At 36.9% G+C, this 25,894-nt stretch overlaps 1 protein-coding gene across 25 annotated transcripts in view; it reads left to right on the top strand.

Annotated features, from left to right (window-relative positions):
- EPB41L2 (erythrocyte membrane protein band 4.1 like 2) overlaps positions 1 to 25,894 on the top strand; it is a 109,227-nt gene that overhangs the window by 81,204 nt on the left and 2,129 nt on the right. For 2 of the 25 annotated variants that reach the window (XM_077175305.1, XM_077175307.1), the window contains exons 12-25: positions 114 to 286; positions 1,789 to 1,970; positions 3,512 to 4,159; positions 6,085 to 6,117; positions 6,342 to 6,404; positions 9,146 to 9,292; positions 10,595 to 10,699; positions 13,431 to 13,574; positions 14,546 to 14,599; positions 14,810 to 15,370; positions 17,207 to 17,329; positions 17,814 to 17,912; positions 19,977 to 20,057; positions 22,645 to 22,783. In XM_077175305.1, coding sequence (XP_077031420.1) covers positions 114 to 286; positions 1,789 to 1,970; positions 3,512 to 4,159; positions 6,085 to 6,117; positions 6,342 to 6,404; positions 9,146 to 9,292; positions 10,595 to 10,699; positions 13,431 to 13,574; positions 14,546 to 14,599; positions 14,810 to 15,370; positions 17,207 to 17,329; positions 17,814 to 17,912; positions 19,977 to 20,057; positions 22,645 to 22,752 — 2,521 coding nt within the window. In that variant the 3' untranslated portion in view covers positions 22,753 to 22,783. The remainder of the gene's footprint in view (positions 1 to 113; positions 287 to 1,788; positions 1,971 to 3,511; positions 4,160 to 6,084; positions 6,118 to 6,341; positions 6,405 to 9,145; positions 9,293 to 10,594; positions 10,700 to 13,430; positions 13,575 to 14,545; positions 14,600 to 14,809; positions 15,371 to 17,206; positions 17,330 to 17,813; positions 17,913 to 19,976; positions 20,058 to 22,644; positions 22,784 to 25,894) is intronic. The other 23 variants (XM_077175308.1, XM_077175316.1, XM_077175317.1 and 20 more) reach the window with 23 other exon arrangements.

Genomic DNA, 25,894 nt, shown 5'->3' with positions numbered 1-25,894 from the left:
ACAAATTATACACTGTGAATGGAAGCTGAAGTACAATAAGTAGCTTCAAATTACCTCATTAAATACTTAAAATAAAGCCTTTTAAATTGACTTTCCTCGTATTTCCCTTTCAGACTTCTATCACCAGAACAGCCTCCAAAAGCGAAGTTTCTGACCTTGGGTTCCAAGTTCCGGTACAGCGGCCGTACGCAGGCGCAGACCCGGCAGGCCAGCAACCTCATAGACAGACCAGCTCCGTACTTTGAACGCACTTCCAGCAAACGTGTTTCCAGGAGCCTTGATGGAGGTAGGGGATTTGAGTCGTTTTTTCAGTGTTGTGATTGCATTATGTGTTGTCACTCTGACCTGACCAACGTTTGGAAATGTTAACATTATGGATGGCCAGAAGGTCACTTGACAGATTTATGAATTTCAATTTCTAAAGCTACTCTAGGTAGTTGTCAGTATTAGGGTGACCTAAACTTTAAGTTCAGTCACTGCCTGAATGGTATGGCACTGCTGTGGATACATGGAGCTCACCATATTGGGTATATAGCATCTGTATACACTACTCATGCCTTCTTGAAGGCCTAGGCACACACTACAAGCTCTTTATAAAACTGTTTGGTCTGTGGCATCTTTTGAGATCTGGGTTGGCCTGAGCATCTCTAAACAGAAAAGGCTGAACGAGTTTGACCTTCTCTGAGCAGGGGTTTGGACTAGCTGACCTCTGGATGTTACTTCCAACCTAAGTTAGTCTGACTCAGCAAAACTTACTTGTGGAACCTGAGTAATGTATACCCAAGAAATGCTCTATTTGCCATCCATGAAGGGATCAGAAGATTAGGTTGCAGAACTTATAGAGGCTCCCCAAAAGCCTTACATCCCAAATGCCACATTTCCCATTAGCTGGGCTTGGCTTAGCATCTTAAGGGAGTCTCTGGTGTGAAGCTTAGACTTTTGAAAAGAGGGTATTCCTCAAATGTACTCCAAGAAACACCTCTCCCTCTCAACTTTCTGCACCCAGGCTTTGTAAATCCAAGGCATATGGAGATATTACAGAACATTACTAAATGAATTAAGTTTTTATCCAAGTTGTATTTATTAAAACTCCTTCATTTAATGAATTCTCTTTTTGATTACTACTATTTTGATTAAGACAGTCATGATTTAAAAAGAGAGCCATCCATGCTATGCTGAGTCAAATAAGAGGAAGATAATTTAAGGCCTTTCACTCTCTTGTGCTTTGACTACGTTCAAGTATACATGCTTAGTACTTCCCCCTTCCAATTCTGCAAGCATATAGGGAGGAAAGTTCTTACTTTCACTGAGCTGTTGGTGCAGTTTTGCTAAGGTTCCAATGAAAAATACTGTGACAATTATATGCATAGTTATTTCTAGATTGCATTAAAGCAGTCCTCTCAAATAGTGAATTTCCACAAAATACTCTTTTCATATTTCTCTCTCTTTTTTAATGGTGATTCGTACACCCAAAAGAACAATACCTTCAATTTACCTTCCAAGACTAATCAAGAAGTTGATAAATACTTGTCTGATACAGTGAGGGTCTTTTCCATACATAATAAGTGCAAGTTTTATGACAGGCTGCACTGCTGTTCATATCAGTGCAATGGGAACCACAGATTTTTGTAAAGCCAAGAAGCTGAAAAATACTGTATCACTCACAATGTAACAATACTAGCCTGTATTGGTCATTGATGATATAATCATAAAGTGCTTTTCCTAAGATTTAAAACCAAAATGTTTCAGCTTATCCAAATTAGCCAAAATTATTTTGTTCTATAATAGCTCCCATGGGTATTTCAGACCAAAGTCTTCTAAGAGACTTCTCTGCTACTGGAGGGCAGGCTGCTGGAGATAAAATCATTGATCTTGAAGCTGCTGGTCAGGCCAAGTTAAAAGATGGTGGCAGAGAAGAAGATGAAAGTCCACTCAAAACTCCACAATTAGAATTGACTCAGGATGGAAAGGTATGTCTGACTTTCACACCAAAATTATTTATTCATGTGAATGTGTGCATCCATGTAAGGTTATTTAGTGTCTATCAGTTCTGAGTATCATACAGAACACTATATTAAAATATTGTAGGAAAATTGTCAAGTGCTTTCTGTGTGTTTAACTTAATGTAAGTGTATGTAAGCAAAAGAGAATACAAACTTCTAAATGGCACTGACCTAGAGTATCTTTTATTGCTGTAAATCTAATTTAAATGTTCAATAAGCTTGTATGAGTTCTCGAAAAAATGTTTCAAAGGGTAAATCATGTTTTATTCACTCTCTTAGTTTGTTTAGACTTGAATAAAAATGTTAATATACCATGGTTGTGTACACTCTACAAAGTTTGGTATATTATGATTGAATTTAATTACCATAGGTAACAATTTTGTTTTAGTAGCCATTGCTGAATTATTTAATCCTTTAAAAACTTTTATGCCGAGGTATAGATTTCTGTGAAAAGTTGAGTACTGTGATCTGTTCCTGTTGCAAATGTTTGCTTTGTCTTGTTTGTTTGAGCTACTGGGGGAATAGGTCAAAAAATTTAATTTATATTTTGTATGATTTGATGTAAAAGTTTCCTCCCAAAGGGCCAGGTAAAATCTGCTGCTCTTTCTCTCTTGGAGATCATTTCTTTTTCAGCAACTCTCCACAACTTAGTTTAATATTTAAAGAGTAATTTTTTCCTCAAACATTTTTGCAAGTTAGCTACCCATTTTATTCTTGGTGAAACTGCTGAGTTTGTCTGTGCAGTTCATATGTTCCCGCTGCATTCAAGTGTAGGAAGAGAACAAATACCATAGCTGCATTTTTTTTTTTTTTTGTTTGCTGGCAAGTTGAAATAATTTTGAAATAGATGAGAAAAAAGGCACATGCAGTTTCTTTATGGGAGAAAAATGGTAAAATGAATTACTATGTTTTGCCTTTGAGCTTGTTAAAATTGGTGATTCCCCCTTGTGTTCAGAATGGTGTATCTTTCAATATTTTAACCAGAACAGCGGTGGAGGGGAAGGCACTATTTCAGGACGTTGTTCCAGGAAGCTGTTCAGTACAGTTTTGTTACACATGCTTATTCTGTGAACAGCTTTTCCTCTTTCCCCTAGTGCAGATGCTTCTTTTCCTTTCTGGTTCTCTTTAAATCTTAGAGAAAACTGTTACAAACCCAAGTGCCAGCTTGTCTTTCATGTACTGCACTGTCCTCTGACCTTTCTGCCAAAGCTCTGAATGTCTGTCTGCTTCCATCTGTTTTAAGTGACTATTACAGTTCAAAAGTGCACAGTTCTTTACAGCCTCAGAACAAAATATTTGTAATGGGTTCCTTTCATAATCCACAGAAGTAAACAAGTTGGATGCTTGTAAAACACAGCGGGATTTTTATTTTTATTTCTATTGCATTAGTAAAGCTATCCCTTCTTCTGTGTATAAGTTTTCACTAACTAATAATTTCTCTTTTTTCCCCTCTTCATGTGCCTTCAAACTTGCATTTTTGTTGTGCTTTCATTTTCCACTGCGCACAGAATTTTTTTCTTCAGCTCACTCACGTACACCCATCACCACTGCCCATCCATTCTGTGTCATCCCATCTCACAAACTTGTCACCTGTCCCTGAGATCGACATGCTTTCAGATATTTCAGAGGAGGATCCCTTTGAAGAGCCCCTCCTTACCATTCCAGACATTTCAGAGTGCAATTCCATGGAACAAACATCAGATCATTATAAAACCAGAACAGCTTCACCAATTAATACCTTTGAATCTGTGAGACCCCTAGCTAGTCGAGGCTCCCCAGCTGTTGAGGGAAGAATCCATGCCAATGACTACAAAAGCACTGAGCTGTGCGTCTCATTCAGCTTCTTCAGATGCCTTTCTTTTAGTGTCCGTTCGCTGCTTGATGAGGATGGCTATATTACTTTTCCTAGCCTTCCTGATGTTTGCATTTCTTTCCTCCCACCTGGCCTTCAGCACTATATTCCTATTACCTCTCCTTCCTTCATACCTTCTTTTCTCCTTGTCTTTGTCCTCCTTCTGTCTGCTTTCCAGTCTATTCCTTTTTCACTCACATTTTCCCTTCCTCTCGCTCTGTCCCTCTGCTACCTGGAGCCTAAGGTGACTTCCTTTAGTAGCTCTAATGGCAATGACCTGAATGACAAAGCAGAGGAAGAGGAGGTGTGTAATTTTGCTGCTTAAATGTTGACACTTGCACATTGCATTTATGCTTGTTCTCAAGAGGCTTGCTCAGTTTTGCACACTTCCTAGTTTAGAGGTGTGTCTGTGTACATGCCTGTACATACATATATAAATACACAAATGCACTTGGGTATATCTGTATCTTTTTAGCATTTCTCTTTTGTGAAAAATTGCCGTTGTAGGATTTTTACTCAATAGATAGCTCATGGTTTTTCTGCCTAATTTCCTACAGCATGCATAATCTCATTGAATTTCACAGATACTGAGCTGCAGCTGGACTTGCATTGTAGTTCAAAATGTTAATGAGCACATAAAACTGAATACTGAAAGTGCTCGGTGTAACAACAGAGATGTAATTTGGTACTATTTGCAAGTTCTGTTTGCACTGTCAATTGGTTTTAAAATGCCTGTCTCCTGCATGCATTGACTGGAATGCACATCTCTGAAGTTCTGTTTAGATCTGAAAAATGAAATTCCTAAAAGCTGAATTCAGAAAACTGTGAATACTTTAAAATCAGTGTTTTGATTTCAGATGTTTCAGCTCTACAAGGGTGTGTGCAAAGCTGAGTCTGTCCAAGGCACTTTTCTTTTTTTACATGCTTTGATTAATCTCTAGCAGCAGTTGAGACTGATTTCTTTCATTAGCTGGGATTGCAGGTTATGTTAGACTATGCCACTGAAATCTGAGCTTTCTTTGGAATACACTGCTAAAGTGTACAGAAGCCTCAGTCACACCAGTATGTTGCTCAGATCATCTGGAGTGGCTGACAAACTGCCTCCTTTCCTTATGTCTGCTGCACCTGTTACAGCAATGCCACTAGAAAAAGGTCTTCTATTTTGATCCTCAAAGAAAATACTAAACCAATTATTATAGAATCAAAATAGAGGCAGATCTGTTTAATGTTGAATTTAACAAAGTTTGCTAAATCAATGTACATATTAAAGACTTGCTAAATATGACACAATGCCATTATAATACCAGTCTAAGTATAAAATAATGAAAAATGCGACTTTAGGATTTTCTCCATTTTCCATAGCCTAATCCAATCAATAATTTTTAGTGTAGTTACAGAAAACAGAACCCCAGATAAGTCAGAAATTAATAAAAATGTTATACGTACCATATCATTCACACAGAATCCAAAATGCAACAGTATGAGCAGTAAATCCATCTTCAAATGTATAGATTTGCACAGTGTTGACTTGTAAATGCATCTTTTCCCAAGATTACCAGTTGATATTTGTACTTGTGGAAAAAAACTGGGAAGTGGTTCACCTTTTAAAGAATGCTGTTCCTTAAGGCATTCAGAATACTTGGAGATAAGATATGAAGGTTAGCTACAGAAAATTGCTCACAGAATGAATTGCAGTTTAAGAATAAATATATTCACTTAACAAGGGGTGTGTGTGTGTGTGTGCAAATAATTCATCCCAAGACAACAACATTCCTAAAATTTAAGACAGTTCGTAAATACAGTGTTTAAGTGTTTGACTTGAACCCTTAACTCTTTTCCCAAAAGAACTCCTGGATTAGATTCCATTTTCCCATCAGTTTGTTAGAGAATTTAAGTCACTTATCATAGAAATTATGCATATCATTTTTGTTTGTTACTCATTCTTAAATTTTCACCTGGGAAACAATAAAAAGTGCAGCAAGAAAGGGACACAGTGTGAAACTTCCATTTTTCATGCCACTTATGCCAAAAATTACTTCAGCCATTCTACAACAATGTAGGTGCAAGAAGACCCAAGTCGCTTAATTTCAACATCTGGGGCCGAAAAAGTAAAGGTCTGTAAAATCCAGCACGCTTTGCAGCATTTACAAAGAGATGAAGCCTCTGTGTTAGTCTGTAAGCCAGTGTTAACACTTCCTTTTCTTGATAATTTGTCACGCGCTCACACAGGTGGAATACGAAGAGGAGGAAGCACAGCAGAAGGTGCTTGGTTGTTCTTGTACAATTGAACCTGGCTGTGGCTGCCTGCCTTGTTAGCACCCTACATTTGCTGTGGGTTTTGTCTGAGTAGTGCCTTTTCACCTCACTATTTTATTTCCTTTATTTAACTGTCTTATTGTAAGGGTCCTTTTTTATTTGCTGGTCCATTTTATGTTCTTTATGTTTTGTTTTTGTTTTCTTTTTGTTTATGTGGCTCAATTTCACAGATCAGTTCCTTGAGAGTAGACGGGGAAAATATTTATGTCAGACATAGCAATTTAATGTTGGAGGTTTGTATGTAATACAAAAAATACTCTCCATTCTCACGGGCTGCCAGGCTGCATGGGATGGGAGGTCACCTGCAGGCTGTTACGGTCACACTGCATGAAGTGCATGGGGAAAATTGGCTTGGAAATGTTGCATGTTGCCATTCTAGTTTCTGAGTTTAAACAAAACCCAAACAAATGCAGAATACCCACAACCAACCCTCAGCTAGAACACTGAATGTAAATTTGTGTATTTTTGCTAACAAATGTTTTCAAGGTGGCAACTGGGAATAATAGCCCTATTTAGATACATCAGACACATGGGTGCAATTCATAATTCTAAATGGGTTTTTGTACATTGTACCTCAATGTTTGCATATTCAGATGAGTAGAGTTTCCAGCTTTTGCCAGTTTAATCAACCTTCCTCAAATACATTAGCTGAATAAATAGAGTTAGTAAGGGGCAAGCAATAGAAGTATAGAAAGTTGATTCTGGTTCTGGTTTTAGGAGCATTGAAAAATGATGCAAGGATCAGATATTCAAAGGGAATGTTTGGATATCTTTGGAAATATTTGCTGGGTTTTTTCCCTTTTCAAATGAAGTAAATCTTGCTTCTTGAAGGTTGGTTTTCATTTCAGATGAGCAACAGCAAAGAGCTTTGAACAGTATGTTCATGTGTAGTGCATTGTCACTGAAGTAGAGATTTTTTTATTATAAGAACTTTGGTATAGATTGCTGATCTCAATTATTTTTTCCGTCACTGTATTTATTATTAGTATCATTTAACTTGTGGTTAATAACTTCAGCTAGTAACTGAAGATATTTTAAAAAATCCTAGTGCTGTCTTTATTTCATTCATCCAGATGGGGCTATAAATAATTCCCTTTGTCACAAAAACAGTTTTTAAAAAAATCATTTGTTTTGTTCAGTAATAAGAAGATGCGTGGATCGCAGTAACCCAACTAATGTTTTATGGCTTTTTGCAGCTTTTTGATAACTATTGAAACTTTGCTTGTGTATAACTTACTGAAGCACTGAAAGTGTGCATTGCATAACTGTGCTTTGATCAAGTCCAAGAAATGTGCCTTGTGTCAAGCCAAGACAGGTCTCAAAATAATGGCGGGATTGTTACAAGCTTCAGTTGTATAATAGAATGCCTTTGGCATAAAATTTTACTTCACTCAGAAAATACAAACTTTAGGGGTACATATTTTAAAGTCTCATTTGTTAGTCCAGGATGAAAAGTGGTCCTGTGACAATACAAACCTACAGAGTTGCCAGAAGGGGAGAGGTTCAAATGTTCAAAATGCATGCAGGTTTATCCACAAGGTTAGGAAATAGATGTGCAGCACCAAACCCTTACTGGGGCTGAACATGCAAGTGAAAAGAAATGAGAAATTAAGGAGTTTGGGGTGTGGGTTTTTCATGATTTAATGTGAAGTGTCTTTGCATTGCAATCACCGACAATAAAAATCCTAACCTAAATGGTAGATTTTAGAACATTCTACTAAAAAGCATTTAAAATCCTTGTAAAAAATCCAGATTCTTTACCTACATAATTATTTCTGATTACATTCTTTTGACAAAACTTCCTTAATAATTATGTCTGCATTGATAATATTTCATTTCAATCTTCAGTCTTTCAGTTCTTTACTAAAAATGGATCTGAGACTTAAACTGGAATATAACTATAGAATACTACTGAAAAAATATTCTTGTGTTAGTGAGCATAAGCAACATAGGCTTTTCTTGAGACCTGGAATGCTAGGAGGAGGACAAATGTGAAAGCAGGGTGAAATCTGCTTCTCTCACCAAATCCCAGCCATTGTATTTAGAAGACAATGAATTTATAAGAAAGCTAAGCATATATATTTTTGTCTGGTTACTAGAGCAGTTACATTTTGGCATAGCTCTTGAACTTTACTTCTGCCCTGTAGCTGGTACAAAGTAAAAGAATACCTTGTAGTTATTTGATCCAAGGTGCTGCAGTTTGGCCTCAATGGTCATGAGAAAATCCAGTTCCCACTGTGGTGTCCCCTTTGGCACTGGTCTATGGAGGTGCCATTTAGATAATTTTCTTGGTACTGGCATGCACAAGAACTATTCCTACTTGTCTGTCTACTGTCAGGTTCTTAAAAGTAGAATTGGCAGGTAACAGGTTTTAAGTCTTTAAATCTGATTCTTCCAGTAAGTTTAAGCCTGCATGAGAGGCACGATGATGTTGTCTCTCTGAAGCTAAGCAGGTGTTAGCTGCTTGCATATTTGGCCTTGTAGTATTGTGTTCACAGATGTAAGTATTTTTCATGGAGCTTGTAATATCAAAAAAGATGCATTTTTGTGCTCCTTGGGTTAAACGATTCTTTCTTAGAGCTGTGCAATACCCTGAAATGTTTGCATCTGTTCTTAAAAATTTTAGGTGAAAACAAACAGCTCCTGGAAATTATTGTTTCAATAATTAGTAGTGTCATGTTTTGGATGAAAGTAGATCTTTGCTAAAACCATGTACAGCATTATTTTCCTTTGCTTTAAAATATGGAAGAAACAGTGCATGAGTAAGACCTTCACTACAAAAACAAAACCAGTAAAACTTGGTCCCTTATAGTCTTAAACATTTTTATTTTGAGGCACTACAAAGGAGATCACCATTTCAGACACAAGGCACTTTTCTTGGTTTGGCTGCTTCTATTTCTTTTTTTTTTTTCCAGTTAAGTTTGCTTTTGTTGTCGTGTTTTGTCCTACTTTGTTTTATGTTGCGGGTTGCTAGGACCTGGATAAGACCCAGGACGACTTACTGAAACACCAGGCTAGCATTAGTGAGCTCAAGCGCAATTTCATGGAATCCACACCTGAACCACGCCCAAATGAGTGGGAAAAGCGGCGTATCACACCTCTGTCCCTACAGACACAAGGGGTATGTCACTGCACACACCTGTCTGCATGCCTTCCCATACAACCCTCTGTGTCATACAGCAAATGCAGTTTGTCCTTCAGGTTAACACTTTGTCTGATGTAATATTTGTTTATACTAAGTATACATTAACTTTTTTACCATTGAAGAGTGGGTGGAATTTTATTCTTCTGCATGAACAACTGAATTAGAAGAAAACAGTAGTGATGGCAGCATTTTCCTGTATGTTAAGGATATTTTAAAATTCACGCTGATTTACACAGATTGATAGAAATAATTTTTCAGTGACAGTAGAACTTTTCCTTCCTTTTCTGTATCTTTATCTCTTCATAGACAGCTTGGCAATAAATACACACAGTTAGTGTTTTGTTTCAGAAGAACTTGATGTGATCAGTTAATTTACAGTGTTGACTTCAGGACACATTTAATGTAGTTGCTAATATTTACCTATCTTAGGCTTTAAAAGTCTGTAAAATGAATTTATCTACTTCTCTCTACCTCTCCTTTCTGACTGAACCTTGAAACAGCAGTATGGAATACAGTTTTCTACAAATATCGCCCTCAATGCCTGTAGCAAGAAACCTAACCAAAATTCTTATGCTGTTGTGAAACTTTTGGTTCTGTTGGGTTATTAACTGTTTCTTTCATACAGTAGATGAGTACATCAGTCTTTCAAAGAAATCAGTTTGTTGTGCTGTTGTCCTTGTCTATCACCATGGTTCCCACCTTTCCTTCCTTAAATGTATTGTTGTCCTATCCCCTTAAATTCTTCAGCTTTCTTTTAGTCCATAGAAAGGTGAGCTTTCAATTAAGCAGGCCTGATGCTACAAAGTTTTTGATAATATGACATTATTTCAGTAAGATCTATAAGCTATCTGAACTGTGAGTATGTGCATACAGAGAACAACAACTGTGCATCACTTCTTTAGTTTGTTAATTTGTGGTTACTGACAAGAAATTCCTCAAATTTCTGAGTAGTACCTTAATATTTCTACCTATAGTGGTATATGCACAGGTACAAATGTTGGTCATAGGTTGAAACAGGCATTTATATAAAAGTGTTTAAGTTAATTTTTATTATATGGTTGTGTGTATTTTCTGTGATGATTTCTTTCTCTTGAAGTTGAGGCCCCTGCAAGTTCCTTTATATCTGGTATATCTGGTGGTTTGGTTGTTGTTTTTTTTTTTTGCTCATCTAGTATGTTCTGTCACTTCCAGATGATTTGATTTTATGTTTATGTATAGTGTATGTCTGTCTCATTGCTTGTTGATTTACACTGGCTTTATAAAATGAAAACCAAATAGAAAAAAGGAGACCACATTTTCCAAGTGAAAACGCTGCCTGGGAAGGAAAAACAATGGATTACAATGCCATGGACTGCTGGAGCAAAACCAGAGGAAACCCATAAGGTGGCTGCCCTGAAACCTGCTGCTTTTCACTGTATCTGCTGTGGGCTAGCTTGGTGGCTTGGGCACTTCTTTCTTTTTCTTTTTTTTTTTTTTCCCTTGAAGGATATAATTTTTTAATGCAAATATACTGAAAGGAGAATGTTGAGTTGTAAACCAGGATCTCTCTGTATATGTGCATAGATACACATATATATGAATGCCAGCAATGTTTTACTTAAACATCAAACTAATCATGAAGTTCTGAATGGCCACTGAAAAAGAAACCCAGTGTTTCACTACTGTTCAATACTGGAAAATTGCTGTATTTGATGTGTCTAGGATGACAGCAAAACATGTATTTTCATTCTATACGGAAATAATTGCTTGCAGTTATTTGACACTTCACACAAGAACTTCTGCTTTGTATGTTCACTGTGTAATGATTATTCAAATCAGTAATGCTGTATAAGCAGCTTCATTTCAAAAGTAACCTGTTCTGAAAACGTCTGCACTTCTGTACCTCTCTTTTCATTTAGGAAAAGAGGAAGGCTTTGTCCCTGATAACACCTATGCAATGAAAAGCTCTTTAACCAGTGGGACTAGTAACAGTGTGATAATGATGATGAGTAGCAATTGTGATGTCACTTTTTTACATCACTTTTGGTCTATTAGGTTAATGTGAAGCTGGCACATATTTCACTAACATGTATAAATATGACATTTGGGGAACTGTGTTTCCATCCTGAATTATTTGTTGATGGATGCCTGTTAATCCTTGCCTGTCCTTTAGGATAGCTGAATAATAGATGAGAATTATGCAGGGATACCACTGCTAATATTCTTTTTCTTCTTTTGCTTCAGCGAAAATGCTTACAAGTAATTGTCTGTGTCCTAGAAATGTTATTTTGGGTACATCTCATTTGTGTGACTATACTTCTAGATCCACCATACTCATGCAAGTGCACAGCATCTGTGACTTAATTAAACAAAAACTGACACATTGATATGTATTGAAAATAGAAGAAATATTTCTATTTTATGGATACCCAGAATGTTTTTTTTCTTTAATCCATCCCCCACAGCCTGTAAACAGTATTTCATGTTAGACTGTATGACTGTTTACAAGAAGAATTTGCCAGGAATTTAAACACAGGCTGATACAAAACTGATGAATTCTATCTATAAATTTAATCCTTTTTATTAAATGCTCCAGGGAACAGGGGTTACATTATCAAACAAATTGTGTGACTATGATTTTTGTTTTAAAAGACTGGAAGACCCAAAAAGTTGAAGGTGGGAAAATGCTAAAAGATGGATGGTGATATGTGCCTGTCTTTAATTTTTTATTTATTTATTTATATATATATATATAAAAGGGGGAGCAGGGATAGAGAGAGATGCACACAGACCACCTACCACACAAAGATTTTGGTTTTCCCCTGTAGGTTTTTTGGGTTTTTTGATATTTTTTACTGCTTTGAGGGATCAAAAAACAAGGTACCAGAGTGCAATGGAAAGAGGATCATGAACATTTTTGCTTTTTGATGCAATCTGTTAATAGACGAATGTTTCTTGGGTGGAGTAATCTAGGGAAAGAAAGTAGGAATAAGGAATACATCCCCCTATTGGATATTCAATGTTGCATGAAGGCAGATTTAAAAACTTGCATTCCTGTTAACTCTTCTTAGCCACCATTGAAATAAACTTTGAATTTTAGTGTAGGAAAATTAAAAACCGAGTTAGGGGTTCTTTTTCTTTTCCCTTCTCTGCTCTTCTGCATGCCATTCGCGTTGTGGTGTCCGTAGAGTAGCACGGTGTAACCTCTGTCAGTTCATGCTCCCCATCACTGCTCGCACGGGGAGTCCCCAGGTTGTGTGCATGGCACCTCGGCTTTCCTCTGGCGCCTGCTTCTGGCATGGTTCTCTGCAGTGCCCTTCGGGAACGCTGAAATGTATCTCATGAAATGTTGTCAACATCTGTGTTATGTCCGTGTTATGTATTTGTATGTTGTTGGCTTTTTATTTTAACCACTTTTACTTCTAACTTCTTACCAGAGCTTGTGGAATGAAATCTGGAATAAAGAATTGTAGCTTTTTCAGACTCATGTACCCACGTGAACTTTGAAAGTCTGCTTAACGATACAGATTTCTAGCCCTACAGAAAATAGACCAGATTATGAACATATGCTTTAAAGCAATGTGTCACCTTTCATGTATGTTTGAGAGATACAAGTTTTCCCACTGAAATGGGAAAGGCTTTTTGAAAACAGATTTTTAATCAACATGAATTCGCTTAGGATATTTAAGTATTTTTAATATATATATATATATATAATTTATTATAATGAAGTAAGAAATATTTTAACATTTCAGCGCTGTGGGTATGTATTCTAAGCAAATATGTCTGACAGCCCTAGAGCTCTGATCCAGCTGGGCTTTAGAAGGTATCAGAAATGGATTTTAAAAGGGAAAAAAGTCCCAGTAGTAAATACGGAGTTACCAGCTAAGTAAACTGCGCTGTTTGGGAAGTCCGTGTAAGTGTCGGTATGTAAATGTCGATGTGTTCCGTTCGCACGGTGTGTTGTGCGCGCTGGAGGCGCAGCCCCAGCTGCGCTGTGTCCCCGCTGTCCGTGCCCCTGCTCCTGCCGTGCCTGTGTCACGTCTCTCTCTTGCCAAACCTCTCCCTCTGTAGGTGGCTGCCGCTCCGTCCGCCGCTGTCTAATTCTTTCCTTTCCCTTCTCTGACCCGTCTAGAGCCTGGAAGAGGAGATAACCTCCATTTTGTTTAGTAAGGAGCGCTTCGGCGCCGGCACCAGCGGGCCCTTCGCCGCCGCCAGCCCGGGGCCAGCAGAGGGCGCTGCGGGGGAGCAGACGGGCGCCGCCGCGCCGGGGCCCCAGGTGCTGCTCGGGCGCGGGGCCGGGGCCCGCCGGGGACGGGACGGATCCCGCCGGGACAGGGACAGGCGCAGGGACAGGTCCGGGCTGCTCCCGACCGTCCCGGCCTGCCTTAGAGCGGCGTGCCTGCCTCAGAGCGTAGCTCTGCATCTGCAGCGCGCCAGAAGCAGGGAGGAATCAGTGCTTGGCTAAGCTTACGCTCCGTAGGTGCTGCGCTAGGTAAACAGCCATAAAAGCTAGCATTAAGTCACAGATGGTGTGTTGGTTTTTGTATTCCTTTCATTTGAGCTCTTAATTTTGCTGCAGACTGTTCGCTAAATGTATGTTCAATTAAAACAACCTGACACTCTAATACATCATTTACTGCGGGCTTTCAGATAGCTGTCATTATTTTGTTATGGAACAAATACTAGTAAAGCTGCTTTAATATCATCCTTTTGGCTCCAAACCGAATTCTTATAGGACCTTCTTTTGTAATCATATCTTGCTATTCTGACAACATACTACCCTAAGCAGTCTTCCTCTCATTATCTATTAAGTTGCATAAAGTAATAGACCAAAGACAAACAACTAATAAAACCTCGCAGTAATGCCCTTTTGCTGTTTTTTAAATTATGGCAAACTGGTAGTAGAGCATTATTTTTTCTGATTACTTTTGTTTAATATTATTTATTCTTAATTCCTGATTTAACTGAGAGAAATAACTGCCTTGGTAACATCACTGGCTAGTACATTCATGCTTTTTATTTTCAGGCTTTCATAATTCAATTCTTACACCCATAATAATTTCCATAATTCTTACCTACTTTTGATTGAATATTTAGATGAAGTGGGCAACTAGCATCTTGCAGTGAATATGTAGCATCTCTCTAGTATCACGTGTACGCATTCTTAAAAGCTTGCTTGGAGGATGTTGCACTGTTGAAAAGGGTTATGCATTGATTCTTGTCCTCTGATTGCTTTTTGTTTCACAGAGACATGCTTCCAGAGCAGAAGGGCCTTGTACTGGAGTCAGCGATGCTGATAAGGTTCTGCAGATTTTTTCCATGACTAAATTTGGCTCTAACTCTTCCAATCCATCTTCATTCTTTCCTTCCTTCTTTTTTTTCAGTTAACCATCACAATCATCTTTTGTCTTCCATATGACATGAACCAGCTATTGGCTAATTTTATTTTCATCGTTTTAATTTATTCATATACTCTTCTTTTGTTTATCCTCATCCATGTTTTTTGTGCAGAGTTCACATGAGACTCTGGACATAGTGGAGGAGAAGAAGCAGGCAGAGTTTGGGATAGAAGAAACACTAGTCGTAGACGAAACCAACAAAGGGAAAATGCAAGTTGCCACTGATGCTGGGGAGACATGTAAGGTGGAGCACGTGTCAAAAAAGGACTCTTCATCATTGCCATCAGATAGTAGCAGCAGCAGCAGTAGTAGTGAGAGTGAGGATGAAGAGGTGGGAGAATACCATCCACATCATAGGGCAATTGAGGAAGTCATCAGGGAAGAACAGGAAGAAGAGGAAGACATGAAAAGGAAAGAACACGAAGAAAATACGCAGCATGTGGAAGCCATACCAGAAGGCAGTAAACTAAATGTACCAGTTGAGCACACACAAGTTACAGCTGAAGATTTGGTCCAGGAAAATACAGTTACTGTAGCTACAGAAGAGAAGAATTTGTCAGAGCAAATTAAGCAAGATGTAGGTGAAGAAAAAGAGGAGGAACAGCTGAAACTCAATGGAGATGTGTCTCATGTTGACATTGATGTTGCACCACAATTAATTTGTTGTTCTGAGGTAAATGGTAGAACAGTATGACAACTAGATTTAAGCAGAGATATTTCTTGGGGTGAAAATATACCTGCCTTTCTTCTTCTCCTATTCCTCCACGTCTTCTGGCATCCAACAAGATTCAGATCATTTGGAAGGGGAAACCATTGATGAGCAGTGAAATTCTGTCTCCTTCAGTTATGGTTTCTGACTTTTTGCTAGAACTGAGTGAAAATCACCAGTAAAGGCAAACCTTCCGAAGACTGAGATCTCTTTTTTTAATCTCCTCCGTATTTTATATGCACATACATAATGTGTATTTATTATTTACATGTTTCCAGTGTTTTAAGTCTTGTCTTGTCTATTTGTCAACTGTTTTTGACAAGTCCATGACATATAATTGTGATTGGAAAACTATTGCAAATTGAAATTAGAAAGCACCTGTCAGAAATTTTTTGTTTCTTTTTTCTGCATATTCTCTGACTACTTTTCTTGCCTTTTTTTCCCCTCCTTCAATAAAACAGTATGGATTTGTAGGTTAGAATGTGTATGGCTAGAAATTGCAGAGGTGAGAGCACTGCACTGTTAAGTGAGGAGGCTCGTATCACAATGTTTCTGTGAAGTCTTCTAGTGCAGTAGATGCTTAGGAAGCATGCATGAGTTCCTGTCACAACCACTTGTTTTAAGCCAAACAAGGTTGAAGAGTTCATTACTGGGCAAGTGATAAAGAAGCTGAAAGGGAAAAAATGAAAGTCAGGCATGTATGTCTTTACAAATTTGTCATAATCTCCTGCTGAGTTTTTCACCAGTTCGGTGAGTTTTTTTGTAGTTCTCTACCTGCTTGTTCTTGTAATGGTGGCAAAATTTTTTTTCTTCACTTTTTTAATTGAAACAACTCACATTCTTTCTTTTGTTGTCTTTTGCATACATAGCTGTTCTGATTAATGATGTGAAAGAATTAGTTTATCAGACTTTTAAAATTTACAAGTTCCCACACTTCCTAAAAGCATAGATAGTTTGGAGAAAGGGGAAGAAGGGCTGCTGTGTGTGCAAGCATGAAAGGGTGTTTGGGTTTTTTTCCCTGGGATTTTACCCTATGTGTATTTAAAATCTATATAAGATAGAAGCTGCTGATGCATCTAGAAAAATATCAAAAGGCTTTAGTTCTTAAATCTAATGAAAATCTGCTTCAATAAAATAAGTAATGAGTTCACTAGCTTACAGACCCCAGGTTAATTGCTTTGTTTGTGATATTGCAGAGAACACCACTAGTTTAAATTGTTGAAGTAGCATTTTAGAATCTTTGTCAAAAGAAGTCATTGACTTAGAGAAAAATTTAGACTGCTTAAAATCCAGTTTGCAAAAGCTTTTCTTTTCCAGAAGTAATACATATTAAAAAGTTAAACTTTTATGGAATTTCTAGTCCTGATTTGCAGACTGAGGCGTGATAGGTATTTTCCCAGGCTAGTTCTAATACAAAGTTTGTCTCTCTGATCTAGCTGTCAATTTCTTTATGCAAACTAAGATTTTTATTTTTTTATTAGTGGTGCTTTTACACATTTTTAGTACATGTGTTGCAGCTTTGTTTTAGCAATTGCTCTTTGGTACTTACTGTTGGCTGAAACACTGAACTTTGACAAGGTTACTAGAAGATTAGATTTTCCTAGAATGTTATGGATATCCCAGAGGGCTGATGTATTAATCTTCATTTCATTTTGCTTATTTATTGCATGCTTTTGTATGGGAAGTCAGTCAAATATTTATCTTACTGTTATGCTTTTCTTGAGCTTTTTGTGTTTTCTTGGTCCACTTTACAAATCTTCTTCTGTCTTTTGAATTGATTGTTTATTTCTTGCATCACAGCCTCCAGTAGTGAAAACAGAGATGGTAACCATTTCAGATGCCACGCAGAGAACTGAAATCTCCACTAAAGAAATTCCAATTGTTCAAACAGAAACTAAAACTATCACATATGAATCTTCACAGGTATGGTGATGGGTTTGTTTGCAATCCTCTTTTTATTACAGTTATGTAGATCAACATAGATAATGTCCAGAAATGCTTTTCAAAAACGTATAGTTTTTTCCTAGCAGATAAGATTATACTTTGGCTATGAATTAGGTAAGTGCAATGTTACAAAACCATATTACTTAGGAAGTTTTAATTTTCTTTTTCTGTATAAAGACTTAGTTGCTGACTACAAAAGTATAACTCGCTTGAATCCAGTTTTGGAAACTTGATTAAAATATCTCATTTCTCCTGAAAGGAACACATAACTGTGAGCATGAATTCTCCACAGGAATGGGCCATAATAATAGCCTGACCTGACTCTGCAAACTTGGCTGGCTTCTATTTAGATTTCAGTTCTAGCTGAATTAAAGAATGTGTTTAGTAGGAAAACTGGTCTTTTTTCCTGTGAAAACAAAGTTTTTTAAATGCCAATATACAATGATACATTTTTTTTATATAGCTTGATGGAAATGCTGCTGGTGACAGTGGTGTGCTCGTGAGTGCCCAGACAATTACATCAGAGTCCATTTCTACTACCACAACTACACACATCACAAAGGTAAATTATATTTCATGTCTTAATTTAAAAAAAGACACCAGACCCTCAAAATACAATTTTGCATGAAGTTTCTTGTACATCTGCTAATTAATTGAGGAGAACTGACCTGAAATGGAAGGAATTCATTCCAGGCATGTGTGAGAATTAAGTCTTTCTGTACAGGTTTTGAAGACAGAAGTCCTAATCAATAAGCAGGAATTGCTGGGAATAGGACATGTAGAGGGGGAAAAATATGATTAGTGGCTTTTCAGTAGTTCATATAGGCTTTATTTTAGTATTGGACAAATGAGTATGTAACAAAATTTTTACAGGTTCAGCCCTGTCCTCACCCACTGATATCCTACAGAATCTTTGCTAGTGTAACTAACTTGTATGAGGTCCACAGGAGACCTGTTAATGACACTATGATGAACTGAAACAATGTTTCGCAGACTTTGTGTTCATCATCCTTGTGCTTCTAGGTTTAGGGTATACTTAAAAACAGATTGTTCTGTCAGATTACTTTGCAAGCCTGTTTGGATGCTGAATTATTTCCTCTGCATTCTATGCTTGAAAAGGAAAGGAAAACTCAGTCTAAACAGGACATCCCATCTCTTTCATGAAAACATGAAACATGGAATGTTTCGTGCCAGAGCGTGTTAGAACTACCAAAGCATGATGATGATTGTTGTTATTGCTAATTTATGTAAATATTTGTCAAATTTTAGGCATGCTTAAATAACAGTTTTCAACTCCTATTTGAACTCTTAGCATATTTACTAAGGAAATTATAGAAAGCATTATTTAGGGTAAAGAAAAATGGAAGAGGGAAACAAAGTGTGAATTCAGAATTCTCTCCCCCCCCTCCAAGATACAGAAGTTTTACAACATGACAGAATTGAATAATAATTCACTTCTCACTGGATATATTTTCTAAAGATTGAAATATTCTGAAGATTGAAAGTCATATGCACAAAATGATAGTGAAGAATAATGTTGGAAAGTGAGTCACATGAAATAAAGTAAGCTTGGAATTAAAAATACATATGTTAAAAATACATTTGTTATAAAGACTAGCCAAAAGATCCTTTTCAGACTCCTGCTCCTTTTGGGAATCATTAAGGCATTATCATTTTAGGAAAAAATCTTTCTTCAGTGAATTGAATCACAGTTTTGACTGGAAGTGTACATTTTCTTGTCAAGTTCAGTTGTCAAATAGTCTTGCTTCTTGGAAGTAACAATTAAAGAAAATGGTTTCTGTCTTGTCTTCTACTGAAAAATTACTGGAATTACCATGATGCAGCAGATTCTTATGTTTTTTGAATTGATGATAAACAGTCAGTAACAAGATTGTTTGAATTTTCTAAGCTGACTTTATTTTATATTGCACACTGTGCATTACTGATAAAGGGACCTTCCAAAATAGTTTTAATATTCTAATGGTGTTCCTAACAGAGTCATCTTGGCTCTTCCCTGGTCAGTGTAGTTTATTCTTTTCTCATACTCAGGCTGATTTAAAAGGCAAATAATGTTATTTCTGTGAGAATGTTTTTATAAGCTGAGGTGTTTGAATCATATAATCACTTCTTCAGAATAAGAAGTGAAGAATAAAAGCACAAAACTCAGCAGTGTGAAATATGTTGAAAATATCTGATGGAGGTCCTTGAATGACAGAACTGAAAACCAGATCATCTTTGTATTTAATGGTATAGGATTATGACTATGGAAAGGCTCATGATAGATGGGTTGAAATAAAAGAAGACTCTTGGAATTTCCATGTTGCCAGATTTATATGGCAGAAGAAGCTGAAATTACAATTTGCCAAACATGGGCTCTAGTAACAGGAGTAATTCTCATTGCTTGATTTTTATCAAGTTTCCAATTACTAGAAGGTGACCAACTGCATAGCTGAAAAAGGAGAGGATGATTTAGCACTGAACACATTTACTACTAATTGCAACTCAGACACAGAAATCTATTTGCTTCAATGGAACAGAAGGCTGTGCTTTGTGAAAATACAGAATAATTACAGGGGTGTTTTTCTGTTTGGTTTTTTTTTTTATTTTATTTTTCCGACATCCGTAGATGGTAAAAGGTGGTGTATCAGAAACAAGAATTGAGAAGCGCATTGTCATTACTGGAGATGCAGATATTGACCATGATGAGGTGAGTATGCAAACTTAACACTTAAAATGTGGGTTTTGTAGTCTGGTGAGATCTAGATGATGTTTCAGAAATCTGAAGTAAGAGAAAGGTAGAAAAATTGAACAAAACTATAGAGAAAGACCCTGAGACTGTTCATTGTGGCATAGTTATTAAATAGTTATGTTTTGCTATTAAGAAACCTTTTAAATATATGTGAAAGAAAAACAGCATTTGTAAATTTGCATCATAGATCATGTGAATGGGTTTTTGCTATTTTTAGAGGGATTACTTTTTTTGGAAAAGACCCAGTTTATTTAGTGCAGCTTTTGTACTGGGAGGAAAAACATTACTGAAATAATCTTATTTTGATACGCTGATCTGGATAGAGGGCAGTATCTACTGCATTGTTTCGGCAACATCTGAATGCAGCACTCATTTTGATTGAAAGCTTTGAAATACATTAGAACATTAACTGCTTGAATTTAAATATTAGGGTTTGGCCAATATTTGTAGAATTATGTGTAACAAAAGTAATCGTTGATCTGCCATAATTATCTGTACCTTTTATCTCCATCAGTACTAAAGCAATATTTTACAATATCTTAGTAACTAAGGTTAAGATCACCTTCTACGTGCCAAATTAATAAGGCTGAATTTGAGCACTATGTAGGAAAATAATTGAGACAAGTCAATTATCTAGTCTTTGTAGTGATGATTACACAGGGTTTTTTTTAATCTAAGAAACTATAGTAACAAAGGCAACCAACAGTCATTGGTTAATGCAAATGGAAAAGCCTACCTTGCAGTGAATATATTTCTAACTTCGTGAAGGCTTCTCAAATCAACGTAACAGTTTAACTTTTGAATTGTAATATAGTGAGAATTTTCAAGGAATTTATTTTCATATTATTATTTGTGTCCAGGAAGTGTCTTTTGGCAAGTTGAATCTCTTCTTGAAACTCATAATTAAATGACAGGGCTGCTTAGCATCAAGCATGAATGGATCTTGTTTGCCTTGACACCCATTCAGTGCACTTCAAATGTCTGGAAAGGTCACAAAACAGCTTTAATATACCAGACAATTCTCAAAGCCCTTCTTTAATTTGTGAGAAGTGAATAATGAAGTAAAAAATGAAATTATAAAAAAAGGAAGTACAAAATTCAATTTTAATTACTGAAGTTTAAAACAGCAGTGAGCAGCTTTTAAGAGATTTAAGAAATAGCTACCACTTTTCTTAAGTGAATATGAAGCTTCTTAAATGCCCAAACGACATGCTGGATGTGTTTTATTTTGTCTATTAGCTCCCTATATTACTATAATAGTTTTCAATAGGAAAACAATATTTCAGTGTTGAGTTTTAGAATATGAATGTTTTTATTGTTATTTACCAGATAGAGTCTTAGGGGTTTTTAATTGTTTATGGTTTGATTGCTAATAAACAGCAAACATCAGTATTGTACCAATACACATTATGTGTCCTGTACATATTCCCTTAGTAGGATTTCAAATTCAGTGTCACATAATAGTTAGGGTGCCTAATGCTGGTATTTTCAATCTCTCTTCAGAGTTAGTTATGTCTTCTCTCACTTAATACATGTAGCTAGCTCAGGAAATAATAGTCACTTTTCTAAATAATGATAAACCTTTTTGTTGCATTATATTTTTCTTGCTCCTTCTAGTATTTTGGGAGGGGTTAGTTGCATTTGGTACTAAGGTGAACAGGTGAACTGTTGCTTCTGAATACCTTCCTATGTCTTCTGGTTTTTTTCTTGTGTTAGGTTCCATCAGTAGTACAGCTCACTGAAATAAGATGTGTAGTAAGATGTGGGCAAGAAAGAGAAAGCCTCAGGTGCTATTTCACCTGTGATGATTCAGAGCGTGCTCTTATGTGGTTGACTATGATGTAGAATGAAATATTACATTTCAGTTGGAAGGGACTTATGATGGCCATCTGATCCAACTGGGTATATTGGTACATCTCTTAAGTGATAAAATTTATTAAAATGGGGAGGGATTTTAAGCAACTGAATGATATTTGCATTTACACTTCCCTGAATTAAGCTAGAGAAATTTCTCTTAAACTAATACAAGGAGAAAAATGGGATTCTTGTGCTGAGAAATTTGTTATGATCTTATTCCAGAGTTTCAGTACCACACTTAGTGTACATTCCAAAGTATCTTTCTGTTTTGTTCAGGAAACTGAAGGGCACTCTTGTTTTTCTTTACAGTCCTCAACTCTTGTTAAGGGGTATTTTTTAGATCCTTTGCAGAAATTCAAAAAGTTCTGGGATATAGAAATACTTTTTTTTTACATAAGATGAGCTAGAATATTATCTTATAACTTTATGGTTACTTGGTTACTTGTTACTTCCTGGAAATCTTGGTAAATTTTTAATATGGTGGGGTGTTTTTTTCTTTATTTTGGGTTTTCTGTTTTGGGAATTGGTTTGGTTTGGGGGTTGGTTTTTTTACCTTTGATCTCAAGTTCAGGGATTTACAGTTCTGAGAAATTATAACCAAATTTTCCAAAGGTACTCTCCCATTCTCTGGCCCCACGTGCATGTCCTCTTGATTTTGTTAAGTTCCATGTTTCAAATACATTTGCAGGCCCTGGCACAGGCAATCAAAGAAGCCAAAGAACAGCACCCTGACATGTCTGTGACGAGAGTGGTGGTGCACAAAGAAACTGAACTTGCTGAGGAAGATGAAGACTAAAATCAAAAATGCTCTTGAGCAAATAATTCAGGTAAGCTTTAATGTAGACAATTAACACAGGAAAATGTGGCATCAGTTTGCTGTTCCATTCGTGTCTTTTCAGCTGAAAAATATGGGGCATCTTTAAGATAGGGATTCCCAGAAGGGTGAGTTGAAACAGGTGCTAATAGAAGACTATTAGTATAAGAATTTTTATCTTTATCAGGTCTACTATGGCATTAATTTCAGTTGCAAATGTTTCTATACATGTCTCCCAGTTTTGTAACCATACTCTCACAGCATTTTCTGCGTTGTCTGGTCAAGTTGTTACAGTTTATATTGAAGTGGGTTTGGGCTATTTATGCAAAATATGAAGGATGTGTCACACTTTTCTGTTTATCTGCACAGTTATAGTTCTTGCCTAACATCTTGCTTGTTAAGTGGGAACTCTGTGTAGTTTTCAGTAGTGAAAGGACACACTTGGACGTTTCAGTTTAGTCAGATAATCCTTAATCCTAAACACACTGAAATTTTTTGCCTTTTATCATTTTCCCAGGCAAGAAGGTAAATGTATTGGAAGCTCAAGTTTTAAAGCCTTTTATCAGTTGAAAAAGCTGTTTGAAGTCATGTTAGTTTGTTAGGCTCTCCTTTCTAGGTTGAGAAAAAAAGAAGGAAAAAAACCACAATATGGTTCTCCTTCATGTATTCAATAGAAAGAGCAGGATGAACACTGAATAAATCTGCTCTTGCACTTATTATAGACTAAAGTCTTAAAGCTCTGTAACCATTTGGGGGTGTAAAGCTTTAGGTTTCCTGTGCTTGTCATGCTGTTGGTATGAGACTAGAGCTTCAGGTGTTTTCAAAATTGATGATTTTGTTAATGGTAGATTCAGATTCAAGAAAAAGATTTTGTTAATGGATAAATGGGTATATCAGTGGGAGAGATTTATAAAGAAATGTAAAAACCAGTGGTTTAAACCTTCATTAAGAGACCTCTGATTTTTTACTGACCAGCCTCTGTATTTGGCTAGAAGAGCAATGGTGTTATTGGAGCATCTCAAGGAAAATTGTCTTAGTACAACTTCAAGCTTTTAATATGCACTTTGATCAATGTTGATGTAGGGGCAGACAAGGTAAAAGAAATACATTTTATATATTTTAAAGAAATGAGAGTAGTCATGATTCTTATTTCCCTGGTTCAGTATTTTATACAATGGTGGTTGTGGCCCATGGACAAGAGACTTCTATGTCCTGTGCAGGCAGGTGTTCCCTTAGTATTGAACAAAATTCTTTACCCAAGGAAAGTAGCCATTATAAATTTCAACCTCCAGCTGTAGCAGACTTGAGCACAGCCATGAAGTGCCAGGAATATATGAAAAATGAGACACTGACTTGATTCCAAATTTGGTGTAAGCTACTGCAGGGGAGGACGTTTTTCACATAATCCTGATAATCTGTCATGTTAAAAAGATCAAATTTATTGCTGTGCCTGAATTTCCTAAAAGCTGATGATATAACTGTTGAGTATCACTTCTGGGATCCAGAAGAGAAAAGCTCAAGTATCAGTTGAGAGGATATGAAGTGCATCTATTGAATGCTGTTCCATGGAGCATGACTGTTATCAAGGAATTGGACTCTTCCTGAGCTAGTCTGATCACAAATGCGTATTTTCAGCTGAAAGACATACACTAAAGCTTTAGTTTATTTGATCTACCTGCAAGTGTCTCTTTTCTTAACAACTGGGTGGTAGTGAGAGTGCCTGTGTGTGGATGAGGAAGGGGAGAACTAATATCCCTTGCCAGATGTTGACAGGGATATGGTCAGTTAAGAGACTGCCCGTGGTGGGGGGAGTGTTGAGGCAAGAGCTTTTCACATCTGCTTGCAGAACTCTTGGGTCTCATCACTGTACACATAACCATCCTGAGAGTTTGTCCTGAACTCCTGCTGTGTGCAGTAGAGAGCAGCAATGTTGAGTGCCATGGAGAACATGAGGATGAGTAGGGTGGCCTGCCCTCTGCCTGCAGACAGGAAGTTTATCCAGCTTCTCTGTCAAAATGGTTCCAATTCACTTCCTGACTTCACACATATTGTGCTAGAACTGCAATGTTTGTTTTGGTCATGTGTGGTCAGACAGTATTTTCTGGCTAGTTTTTCCTCTGAGCTTCTCAGCATGTAAATTTACATAACTTTTCAGGATGTAAAACACAGTAGAACTGAGTTTGGGCTGCCTCCAGAAAATTTCTTCACATTTGGTCAGATTATTCTGTGTTAGAAAAAGAAATTAATATTTTTTTTCATAAATGTACAAACCAGGAGAAAACATGGGTCACGTTCTGAAGTGCTAGATGAGGACTCACTGGATATTCATGTTGTAGCATTAATACTTCTAAAAATTATTTTCACATTAGATAATGCTAGAAACTAAAAATAACACTGGAGGTGGGGTTGCTTGTGAGGGAGAGTTGGGGAAAAGCACCAAAAATAAGAAACACTGCACAAATGTCTGTTTTTTCATTGTACTTTTATTTCAGCATTCAGCTGGGTTTGTTTCATGCCTTTGTTGCTTAGTGACACTGAAAATTAGTATAACAAGTATGCTCCAGTTTGGGTTTAAAAGGAGAGGGGAGGACAGGGAACTGTACTGAACTGTGAGATAGGGGGGTGTTGATGAGTCCCCACATCACATAAATGTTCTAGAAGGCTTGGAAAAATGCACATCAGTTTGTGAGAGCTGTTTGCAGTAAGGAGAATGCCTGTGCTTTGGGTGATTTCATTGGTCCCTTGGTACACAGCAACATTAAACATGCACACTCAAACCACCCCTTGCATATTTTCAGCACTTCCATCGCAGGATCTAAGGTAGAAAGATACACTGAGACAGCAGAACAGATGGTTTGGATTTGCAGGGTTTTACTAGTCTGTGTGGGCTACCATCACATTTTGAATTCATTATTAATCAGTGTGAATTTAAAGGTCTTGCAGGCAGGGATTGCCTCTTCTCTTACATGTGTGTAGAATGTGCGAGGTTCTTCATGTTACCTTAATCTTGAATCAGTGTTCAACACAATCTATCCCATAGAAGTAATTACATCTTTTTAGAGGGGACTGGATCATGGGAGGAAAAAATTATTTTGGCAGGTTTGCACCACGTTTCTACATTAGT

This window comes from Agelaius phoeniceus, chromosome 3 (genome assembly GCF_051311805.1).
Source record: "Agelaius phoeniceus isolate bAgePho1 chromosome 3, bAgePho1.hap1, whole genome shotgun sequence".
Taxonomy (NCBI): Eukaryota; Metazoa; Chordata; class Aves; order Passeriformes; family Icteridae; genus Agelaius; species Agelaius phoeniceus.
This window is presented reverse-complemented; position numbering and strand designations above follow the sequence as displayed.